At 43.9% G+C, this 12,155-nt stretch overlaps 1 protein-coding gene across 1 annotated transcript in view; it reads right to left on the reverse strand.

Annotated features, from left to right (window-relative positions):
* The window catches only part of LOC144805402 (uncharacterized), a 284,002-nt gene extending 272,154 nt beyond the window's left edge, over nt 1–11,848 (reverse strand). Inside the window, exon 1 of the mRNA XM_078671965.1 lies at nt 9,912–11,848. Coding sequence (XP_078528091.1) covers nt 9,912–10,980 — 1,069 coding nt within the window. The 5' untranslated portion in view covers nt 10,981–11,848. The remainder of the gene's footprint in view (nt 1–9,911) is intronic.
* Between the last annotated feature and the right edge of the window lie 307 nt (nt 11,849–12,155).

Genomic DNA, 12,155 nt, shown 5'->3' on the forward strand with positions numbered 1-12,155 from the left:
TTCTTGCCTACACTTATTTTTGGGACGTTCACCATATATACTTTGGATAAATCAGGAGATATAGGTCGAGACAGGGAAGAACATCTCCCGGGATAAATTTTTTGGGTGAGTCTAGTGGTAATAGGTATATTGGTAGGCCTATCAGGGTGCTTTGCCTGCCCATTATTTTTAGCTCTTTCAGGAGATTTAGATTTGGATATTTTCTCTGATAGGGGCTTTCCTGGCACCTCTGAGACTTTACCTTGTTTGCTAAGCAAAATGTGTGTTTTGGTTTGGGTGCTACCCCTAGGTTGGTGCAATACAGGGCACTGAGGTTTTGCCATTTGCTTCTCCATAGTACCAGTGTTCAACTGCTTTGAGACAGGATTACAAGTGGGGCAAATGTTCGCATTAGTGATTACCTTATGGACTTTAGAAGTTAAAATATCAACTTTATCTTGCATGCAGTGTATAAAGCTACATAGACGGTTCACTAAGCTACAAAGTTCAGAAATATCGTTCCCAGTTTCAGAGATGGATGTGTGCTGGTTATTTTCCAATCTCTGGCCTTGGTGGGTGTCTGATGGTATTTGCTGGGTCAAGGGAACCCCATTCTCCTTATCAGAGCAGTCAATGTCTGTAAGAGGTTGATACCTGTTTGAGCACAGTACAAGTGGATTAAGCGGGCAGGGGGATAAATTGTCTACCTCAGCATCTATTATGGTTAGTCCATCATTTGGGGTGTCCCCTGTATGCTCGTCAGTATTGAGATTAGACTTTTTCTTCAAAAACATCCCTGGAACAATAGTCACACCCCGTTTGCCTTTCTTCTGCATTGAGTCAATTACATTGTCCCCATCCATATCTGGCAAAATATTCTCCGATGGCGGCTTGGATGTGAGAATGAGGCTACAATCTTCAATAAGTTCTTCAATGCGAGACATGACACAGTTTTCCCCCCGCATGTTTGGGTAATTTTGTGACTTTGGTAGCTTTCTTAGATTTTCTCCTTTTTACTCAGGTGCTTGGCACGTCATTTACACCCTCCATAGATTTCCTCTTCCCCATTATAAATGATCGTAGAGACACAGTACCTTAGGTAATGAGGGGGCGCTGGTGATGTAAGTGGCGTGGCCCTGCCCTGCCTCCTCCTGCCCCGGACGGCCACAGACGGCCCGCCCTCTGCCCGGGCTCAGCCCGGCGACGCCCGCGCGCATCCCGTGGTGCGGGAGGTGCTGCTCGTGTTTATGCGCCTCCGGATGGAAGCAGCAGGCGTGAGGAGGCGGCGTCCCGGTCTGTCAGGGGGCGCTGGGAGTTGTAGTTCCCTGCGATGCAGCTCGTCCCCACTCGGCAGCCGGAATGGCCTTCGGCGGCGGGGGAGACTGTCTGCAGGCTTGCGTTCCCCTCTGCGCCAGCGGTGAGTAGTTGTAATTAGCCCCAAAGCAAGTAGAGGCCCCCGCTCCCCCGGAGGTGCTGCTCGTGTTTATGCGCCTCCGGGCGGAAGCAGCAGGCGTGAGGAGGCGGCGTCCCGGTCTGTCAGGGGGCGCTGGGAGTTGTAGTTCCCTGCGATGCAGCTCGTCCCCACTCGGCGGCCGGAATGGTCTTCGGCGGCGGGGGAGGCTGTCTGCAGGCTTGCGTTCCCCTCTGCGCCAGCGGTGAGTAGTTGTAATTAGCCCCAAAGCAAGTAGAGGCCCCCGCTCCCCCGGAGGTGCTGCTCATGTTTATGCACCTCCGGGCGGAAGCAGCAGGCGTGAGGAGGCGGCGTCCCGGTCTGTCAGGGGGCGCTGGGAGTTGTAGTTCCCTGCGATGCAGCTCGTCCCCACTCGGCGGCCGGAATGGTCTTCGGCGGCGGGGGAGGCTGTCTGCAGGCTTGCGTTCCCCTCTGCGCCAGCGGTGAGTAGTTGCAATTAGCCACAAAGCATCTTTTCATTTCAATTGGCTCCATGTCCAAGAGTCCTGTAACGGCTGCCACGGCATGTTGTCCATGTTGTGGCCAGCCTGTAAAAGGTGGGGTTCCTTTCGGGTGTGCCCACTCTGCCCCTAACATATTTTTTAGGTTGAGCATCAGCGCATGCGCTGTCTGCAAGACCTGCTGTAATCATTACAAGGAGTGTGATCCCACCTGGCTGCTTGCCATTGGTTTACTCCTCCATCACTCTTCTTTGTTGGCTTCTGATTGGTTGGCACTCCTGTAACATCTCTTCCGGTTTTCTCTCAGGAGCACCGGCCAACTACAGTTTTGTTACGCCGTAGTTGTATATATGCTCCTTTGGGGACTACTTCTTTTATTTCAACGTGTGCATAAATTTTCTCCACACGGGCACTGCGCTTCATGTTTCAGCAGGGCACCCGTTTCTACTTATTTAGTTTATTGTTGCGGTCCAGATGTTGCCTCCGTGCAAGGCAGTCATTCCCGTTCCTAATCTCATCAAACGGTAACTTGATGTTTCAGCAATAAATAACAGTGTTATATAAGCCAAACAAAGCCATTTTCCACAAGCAAACAGTTTGTTTGGGTGCTTCCTGGCAACATGAAATTTGATTTTAGCAATAATAAAGCATTTTTGAAAATGTGCTTATTTGTTTTGTACTATTCTTAGTCACCACCTCTTCACAGCGCATAGAGGCTGGTGGTGCCAGTGTAGGATGGAAGAGGTGAGCAGGAGCTTGCTGCCGGTACTGAAGCATTGGTTATATACAATGCAAGGGTTGAGGCAAAGAGAATGCACCTACTTACAACTGTGGCTTGTAAATGAGAATGATGGTGCTTGTGATTCCAAGGAACACAACCCTGTTTGTTCCTTCAAGGGCAAAGCCCAAAAATTGCAATGAATGATAAGAAATCAGCACCCATCCAAGAAATATCTTCTTTGTAGTTTCCAATGTCCACAATACATATAAAAGTGCACGATCTTGTAAAAAAAGTCCAGATTCTAAGCCAGCCAACGCGTTTCGTCTCTGACAATGAGACTTCTTCAGGGCTCTTTATCTAGGAAAGGTATGGTAACCAGCAGAAGTTCCACATCAACGGTAGGGCAGCAACTGTTGCTGCCCTACCGTTGATGTGGAACTTCTGCTGGTTACCATACCTTTCCTAGATAATCAAGATTAAGCAAGACAAGAACAGTGTTAGAAACACAACTTTCTTATTGACAGGGATTCCTGATTGTGTACGGGTTCTATCTCTTTGAGCAGATCTCGTCAAGATAAAGAGCCCTGAAGAAGTCTCATTGTCAGAGACGAAACGCGTTGGCTGGCTAAGAAGGAAATCCATTTGTGTCCTTGGATTTTTTCTGTGTTGAAATACCACAATAAAGAACTTGAATAAGACAATCTTGCAAGAATCTGGCCTTTTTTTACAAGATTGTGCACTTTTATATGTATTGTGGACATTGGAAACTACAAAGAAGATATTTCTTGGATGGGTGCTGATTTCTTATCATTCATTGCAATTTTTGGTACTGAAGCATTCACGGCACAGGGCTGTACGAAGCAGACCGAGACAAAGGCAGCGCAAAGCCAGCATTCTGTTATTTTCAGCACCCTCTCTGCCCCCCTCCTTGCATATGTGCAGAACACCAAAATCCAACAGCCCTTGCACTTCAGGTACAGTAACACACAGGCAATGTACCGTGCAAACGCTAGTAATCTGTACACGCGCTTTCTTGCACACAGTTGCCTATTTAGTGCCACACACAACCACGCAGTCATTCATGCCCAGGCCTCTCCCATACAAATCATCACATGTGTCCTTTTACACTCCCATCACCATAGCAGCTAAAATTGTGGCCACAAAACAACCCAAAAGAAACAGCGGAGGTGGTTGCGACTGCAATCGCATCCTGAATAACAACTGACTTCTCATCACCACCGTAGTGGCAGTGATGCTTTTATTATTTATTTATTTATTTAATGGGTTTTTTTTAGCGCGGACGTTACCCGAAGGTGTCAGAGCGCTTCACAATAGGAACATTAATGATACATGAGGAGAAAATTACAAGTGAACAAATTACAAAAGCAATCGTTAAGTTACATGAGGCAAAAGTGACAATTGTGAGCAAACAAAATACAAGAGGTAGCAAACGGTACATTACAGGAGGAAAAAGTGACATGTGTGCATGTTACAAAAGAGTACCAAACACAGGTAGAAGGATAATACTGCAATAAATGGCAGCCACTCAAACCTCAAGAACACACTAGGAAGGCACTTCCATAGTCATGGAGAGTAGAGTTTTCTATAATAAAAGGTCTTCCTTCAGATAATACAGAGGGCGTGAATTAAATTTGGAAGTGTCTTAGAAGGAGGAGAAATTTGAGGTCAGTTTTGAAGGCCTGGGGGGAGGTGGTGGTCTGGAGCTGAGGCGGAAGTGAGTTCCAGATTCTCACTGCGTTGCCTGAAAAGGATTGGGCCATCGATCTTTCCTTCTTGAAAGTGGGAGGTTCAAGCAGTACATTTTCCGCATTACATGATGGTCTAGAGCCTCCAGAGAGTTTCCCCCATCCCTCATTTCTCCACACAAATCCCACCAACACCCATGATGACTAACCGTCCCTACATTTTACGGACTCTCCATAAGAGTGCCTTTATATGAAGCCACTTCTATAATTTTCATTATTTTGGGTGACAGCCAATGAAGCGGTGTGTTTCACCCTCTGATGGTTGCCACAGACTTTTTGTGGAGAGCTACTATGATTGGCTTGAAAGCCATCAGTCAATCCTAGTGCTCGCTGATCCACTGCAGGAATTATATGAACCAATGAAAACAGCTTTGGTTACCCAGCCTTGGGTTGCTTTAGCTCCCTCAAATCACGCTTTCAGTGTTATTCTAAATTGTTTACAGTGTCCTGCACTTTTGAAACTGCAACTCCGTTTGCAACCGGCCACCAAGTCAACTCCCTTCAATCAACTTCTCCAAGGTAAGTGGAATAATTATGCTTTCATGTTTTGAAGTTTTACATTTGCGTTTAGATTCAGTAGAATGAAATTTATCTACGGTCACAGTGTTTTCACTCTTCCTCTCTGTCTCCACATGTGTACTCGTTCCTTCGCTCTTTCCATCTTTCTCTTTCCCTATATCTCTCTGCTGCTTCCCATTCCCAGTGCACTAGGTCTGGCATTTACGAGAGTTTGTGTCATTGGTATTGCACATAAATAAAAGGCATTGTCATTTACAATGCTTATAGCTTAAACTCTTGCAGATGCGAAACCTATTGCATTGAAAATGCTTGTTTAATTAATTTATTATGTCCCTGAGTCTGGTAAAGGCTGCCAAAACATATTGTTCAGGTTGAAACCAACAAATCAGGATTGACTACTGCCTCTTAATTTGGTCAATCAAAGCACATCTGGACACCAACTGCCGAAATATACAGTTATTTTTTACACTTAATTTCTCAAAAACTACTGATCGGATTTACACCAAATAACAAAAAGCTTAATCTGAGGGCCAAGATCTAGCTTCATGCCAAAGTTAGTGTAATGCTGTTCAGCAGTTTTTGCTACAGCACTGTTTAAAGAAGTCTATGGAAAATACAAGGGGAAGACCCCTGTTTTTCTCGGCCCCCGCCTGATGGTTCACCTCGAAACTTTCCAGGAAGGAGCTGAAATGAGAGGCCTACTTGTTTTTTATAATGCCCCGGGGGGGGGCTGATCCTGGGGAATAATTAGCAGCAGAATTACGAGAGAGGGGGCGCACGTGACCCCACTTCCCCAGACCAGTTATAGCCCTGGAGACCACCACTCCCCAGCCATCCAAACTTAAGGGGAGGGGGCATGTGGCCCCTCTCCCGGGCTGATTTCAGCCCTGGGGACCACAACACCCCCGTGGCCTATCTATCCAAACTTAAGGGGAGGGGGCATGTGGCCCCTCTCGTGGGCTGATTTCAGCCCCGGGCACCACAACACCCCCGTGGCCTATCTATCCAAACCAGAGGGGAGGGGGCATGTGGCCCCTCTCGTGGGCTGATTTCAGCCCCGGGCACCACAACACCCCCGTGGCCTATCTATCCAAACCAGAGGGGAGGGGGCAGATGCCCCTCTCGTGGGCTGATTTCAGCCCCGGGCACCACAACACCCCCGTGGCCCAGCTATCCAAACCAGAGGGGAGGGGGGCAGATGCCCCCCTCCTGGGACAATTTCGGACCTGGGAACCTGATTACCCGGGGCCCAGCCGTAATTGTAATGAGGGGAGCCATGCAGCCCACCTCCCTGGGCCGATTTCGGATCTAAAGGGGGGCATCCCCAGGAACTAATGAAAAAATCATGAGGGAGGGGGACATGCAGCCCCCTCCCCAGGTCAATTTCAGCCCCAGGAACCCCATCCTGGGGGCAGGCTGTAAAAGCAAATGGGAAGGCGGCAACATGTACCCCTCCCAGGGCCATTAATACGTCTGGGGACCCCGTTCCCTGCCCTCTATGAAGTGGGCAGAGAAACAGATGAAAAGATTGCTCTTGCATGCAGGGCGCAGCATTTTTAGCATCTCCCTGCGTGAAGGAGCAATGCCGGTTCATGCCGAAGGAGTGGAGCATCTGGGGCAGTGCCCTAAGGCATCTATAACTCGCACCCTGGCCATGCACTGCTAATTACCCCACATATTACATCACTCATGATAACTTCCATGCCATCATTGATGATATCATTTGCAGTGAAATTATTGATAAGAAAACTGCATGGTGGGCGCGCAAGTTATAGTTACCCGAGGGCACGAGTTATAGTTTCTTGAGATACCTCTAACCATTACTGCTGAATTTCTATGGTTTTGTGTATAAATTGTGAACGGAACTATACCGTCCCTGTAACCTTTGTTTTTTTAGCTAATTTCTCAGGTTTTTAAAATTCTATTTCCTAACTATAACGTCCCTGTAAACTTTGTTTTATTTTCCAGTGGATAAATATATAAATATATATATATATAATATATTCGGTCCATCAAGAGCTAGGGATGTGCTATATTTCAGACATTATAAGCATAGCCCATATTTTATTATGGATGAAAACATGGTTGAACCCTAAACTCACCCTGAATCATGAGATTATAGGAGATTGCATGAAATTGAAGAAATCAAAGGAAATTCAGTGGTTGTCTTTTATTAAAACAACTGCTAGGGATTTGGGGCGCCCGGAGATCGTTACTAACCCGGAGGGTCTGTCAAAAGCTGATATTAATTGGGTTAAGATTAATTTTAAGAAACTTAGAGAGCATAAGCGGGAATATGTGCAACTAAATAAACCTACTGTCAGAGCACATTTCCTACTAATTTCGTCTCTATCTATTTAACCATATCTTAGTACCATAACGGTCCCATTTCATCGATGGTTGATAACGAAATTTCGATTTAACCAAAAACACTTGCTTTTATCTGATCCTAAAGGGTGGTGTAGGCCTGAGGACGCGGTGCCCTGTAAATGTGACGGCCACTCATCCCAAGACACAATGCACCTTTTATTCTTCTGTCCTTTTTATAATGTAGGTAGGAAAAATTGTATTCTCCCACTTTTAAAAGATAAGGGATACTTACAAACTAAGCCAGCTCTACTTTACCTGCAATTAATGGAACTTCCAGTGATTATGTTTGGTGTTGCTAATTTCCTTGTGGTATCCATTCGCTGCAGGAAAGTTAGACTGGCGAAAAGGATATAATAGTAGTGCCATAAGTATGTGATTTTTCTAAAATAACAATGAATTGACGTTTTTAATGTGAAATCTATTTTTAAATTGTTTTTATATTGTACTGATGTAAATTTGGCATTATTTATTATTGTATAGTATACTTTTATGATTTTTATTAATCGAATAAAGTGCTTTTGACTTGACTTTAATATTTATAGTTAAGCACCCATAGAACTATGGAATTACTAGCCCCTAGACAAACTCAAAAATCTCTTTTACAGGTAACTTGGCAAAGGTGTAAGAAGATCTTACTCAGTAATCACAGTGAAGCTGCTCCATAGATAGGCTTTGCTAGGACTTTATCACTGTAAGAACAAACAGGGGGTCAGAAAAAGAGCCTCTCATAATATGAGACAAAGTATAAAATGATGAGTTAATACTCTTCTTAGTCTAAGCATTGTTTCGAGAGCTGCTTTTGTTTCGGGATTCTGCTCTTGCACAGAACTATGCGCAGGAATCCAGGACCTCAGTGTATTGTGGTGTACCAAAAATCCACCTCAATGCCCAGAACCCCGATCCGACTAGCATCAGTGTCTCATTCATTCTCCGTACTACAGCAAAGCTACCAATGATTAGACAACCCAGAACAAGAGACTTTGGGACCTCTCAGGAATAGTGGGAATCAAGAACACTCTTTCGTTTTTATTCTCATAAATGTCCACAACGTGAGCAATCAGAGACACTGTATAGTTTAAAATGTTTATTTCAACTACGTGCTCTAAGATGCAGTATCTTCGCTACCATAAGTAAAAAGATGCATAAAATCAATACAATCAGCATTGTTACAATTCCACAAAATACAAAGGGAGAAATCATATTATAATGATAGTGGAACCAGGTCTATAGCGCCTTGTGTACCACCCTACCCTTGCTAGGAGCTAGGGATAATAATAATAGAAGATCTCTAGGTTAAAACTGGGAACCCCATACCTCCAAAGTCAGGTGAAGTGAAAATCACATCCCAGATCAGCACAGCTCTTTGTTGATGGAAAGGTTTTTTCCAAGTGCTAGACTCATGCATGCAGTGCAATATTCAAAGCACCTGAGTCAGAAATGAGCAGCTGTGTTTGTGTTGTGTCTAGAGCGTGGGCCGATCAACCTGCATCAACAGCATACATTGTTATTTTAACCTTGAACACTTTGTGCTGACTTGAGGTCACAGTGTGAGTCTAGAGATGTGAAAAACAGACCGTTCTCATGTGAAGGAAGAGCAAGCAGTTTGTCTTTATAAAAACAGAAACATGTAGTGTCGTGTGCAAAAGCAGAAAAATGGTGTTTGAGTAACTAACGCACTTATGCTAATATAGCAATGTGTGCAGGCAGAATCATTTTCATCCCTACACTTGGATGTTTTTCTTTGTAACTCTTCATCGCCAAATAAAAACCACCAGTGTTTCTTTTCTTTTATTCCACATTGAGCTAGTCTCCCAGTGGATTTCCTGTTATATCACGTTGTTTTTTCTATGTGTCCCGAAGTGAACAATCATTGGGAACAGACACTTTTAATATTCTACAAATCTTTGGTTTTCATCATTTCTTCTAGTCGAGTCATCATTCATCTGGTATTTGAATAACCCACATAATTATATACTTGTTCCTGTAATTCCTTCATCTCACAATAACTGCACTGTTCTGCTCCTGTCTATGTCCTCAGATGAGTCGATATTATTGTTAATGTTCTTAAGTTTTTTTGAATTCACTGCATCTCTAGGATTATTTCTAAGTGAGTTAAATGAAGGTGTGTGTTGGCTGAGGCTATGTACGATCAGAAATTGACAAAAGCTCGTCACACTTTTAGTGCAATTGGAAGGTTTACCCCAGGTGTGTTCGCAATTGACAAAATCACTTCTGACATTCATTGCAATGCCCAGTTTTACTCTGTGAATGTTAGTTGATGTATCCGTAGGTTTAATAACTGACAGAAGATATTCACACATTCACTGCATCTGAAAGGTTTTTTCTCTGTGTGCATTAACTGATGAATCCTTAATGCGAAAGATTTCCTAAAGGTACTTCTACACTCACTACAGTTGTATGGTATTTACAGAGTGAGTGTAAACTGATGTCTACATAGGCTTGATAATTGACTACATTTCTTCACATTGCACTTGAAGGCTTTTCTTCTGCGTGTGTTCACTGATGCCTGTTTAGAATTGATAATGGACTACAGCTTTTCAAGCATTCATGGCATTTAAAAGATTTGTTTCCCCTTTGTGAGCTCGCTGATGATTTTTTTAATGCTGAAGAGTAAGTAAAACTACTGCCACATTCATTGCAATGGTAGGGTTTTTCCCCTGTGTGTATTCTCTGATGTGTGTGGAGGTTTGAAATGTGACTGAAGCTCTTTACACATTCACCGCACTGGTATGGTTTTTCCCCTGTGTGTGTTCGCTGATGTGTTTGGAGTTTTGCTAACGTACTGAAACTCTTCACACATTCACTGCAATGGTATGGTTTTTCCCCTGTGTGTATTCGCGTATGTCTCTGGAGGTTTGATAATTGACTGAAGCTCTTTACACATTCACTGCACTGGTATGGTTTTTCCCCAGTGTGTATTCGCTGATGTCTCTGGAGGTCTGTTAACTGACTGAAGCTCTTTACACATTCACCCCACTGGTATGGTTTTTCCCCTGTGTGTGTTCGCTGATGTGATTGGAGTTCTGCTAACGTACTGAAACTCTTCACACATTCACTGCACTGGTATGGTTTTTCCCCTGTGTGTATTCTCTGATGTGTGCGGAGACATGTAATTTGACTGAAGCTCTTCACACGTTCAGTGCACTTGAATGGTTTTTCCCCTGTGTGTGTTCGCTGATGTGTTTGGAGTTTTGCTAGCGTACTGAAACTCTTCACACATTCACTGCAATGGTGTGGTTTTTTCCCTGTGTGTATTCTCTGATGTGTGTGGAGCTGTGAAATTTGATTGAAGCTCTTCACACATTCCGTGCAATGGTATGGTTTTTCCCCTGTGTGTGTTCGCTGATGTGTTTGGAGTTCTGCTAACATACTGAAACTCTTCACACATTTCTTGCAATGGTATGATTTTTCCCCTGTGTGCATTTTCTGATGTCTATGGAGGTTTGCAATTTGACTGAAGCTCTTCCCACATTCCTTGCAATGGTATGGTTTTTCCCCTGTGTGGGTTCGCTGATGCGTCTGGAGATGTTTTAACCGACTGAAGCTTTGCACACATTCAGTGCAATGGTATGGTTTTTCCCCTGTTTGTATTCGCTGATGCTCTTTTAGGGTTTCTAATTGGCTAAAGTTCTTGACATATTCAGTGCAATTGCACGATTTTTCTCCTGACTGTGTTCCCTGAAGGGTCAGCATAGTTAATAAACTACTTGCGTTATTTTCACTTTCCCTGTATGTGTGCGATTTTTCCGATTTAACAATAAAATACCAGACACACTAAATACCTGCCACAATCATAATATCAGTAAGGCTTCCATGTGGGTGATTGCATCTTTAGATTGGATAATGGCTTTGCATGCTTGCGGTTAAAGCTTAATCTTCCTTCCGGTAGGTGCAAATTGGACAATACTCTGTACTTCAGAGAGCAGATCTCCGCTTTCCTTTAGCCTTCAGGTGTTGGGCTCCACTTCGTTGTGCTTTTCTATGGTGCCTGTGGTTTGGCTAGAAAGAGTTTGCAATACACCTAGAGCACTGAATGGTGGTCCGTTGCCAGTTTAGATAGCGAAGCACAGCTCTAGCCATATCATGATGGTGAAGCGACTCGTAATGTGTACAGCTACTCCAAAGAGTGTCCCGGGGCAAAGTACGGGTCAGAAAAGAAAGTAAATCAGTTTGTTTCAAACATGGACAAAAAGCCAAGTTTTCAACCTTTTTTAAACATTATCATGTTGCTAACAGCTCAAAGCTGAAGAGGGAGTTTGTTCCAAGCTATGGATCCCAAATAGACACGAGACCTTCCTCCAACTCTCATACCGGCCTCATGATCAAAGCTGGTGTTGGACGCTTCTTTATACAGCAGGCGGTTTGTCAGTTTTGTTGCCTTAATTTTGTAGAGGTCATTTCTTCGTCTTGGGGTGTCAAGGTGCAGATCTCAGACTCGGACACTCACTGAATTGCCTTTGACTGCGTCTTCCTGGATCTGTCATCTGCCTCTGACTGCACTGATGTTTTTGGAGCTCCTTATATTTGATACTTTTTGCAGGTTTGATGTGTTATCTTCATTATTCATAATCAATCCGTGCATTTAAGGCTTATTCTCTGTTGGATGTAAAGAAATGCAATATTACTAAATGCAAATGTAATAGAATGTGAATACACAATATTTAACCAGCTGTAGAAGACATCTCTTCTTTACCATATTTGAAATTTCGTAAGGAACATTTTACCATACATGGATATTTCATTAAAACTGTGGTTGAACATGTCACATTGTATTTACTTCTGAAAAGGTAGTGATTTACAATTATTCACTGAGTAACTTACTAAAGAAAGGGCAGCCACAGAGCACTCATGTGCTAAAGGAACAGTTT

This window comes from Lissotriton helveticus (genome assembly GCF_964261635.1).
Source record: "Lissotriton helveticus chromosome 1_1 unlocalized genomic scaffold, aLisHel1.1 SUPER_1_unloc_1, whole genome shotgun sequence".
Taxonomy (NCBI): Eukaryota; Metazoa; Chordata; class Amphibia; order Caudata; family Salamandridae; genus Lissotriton; species Lissotriton helveticus.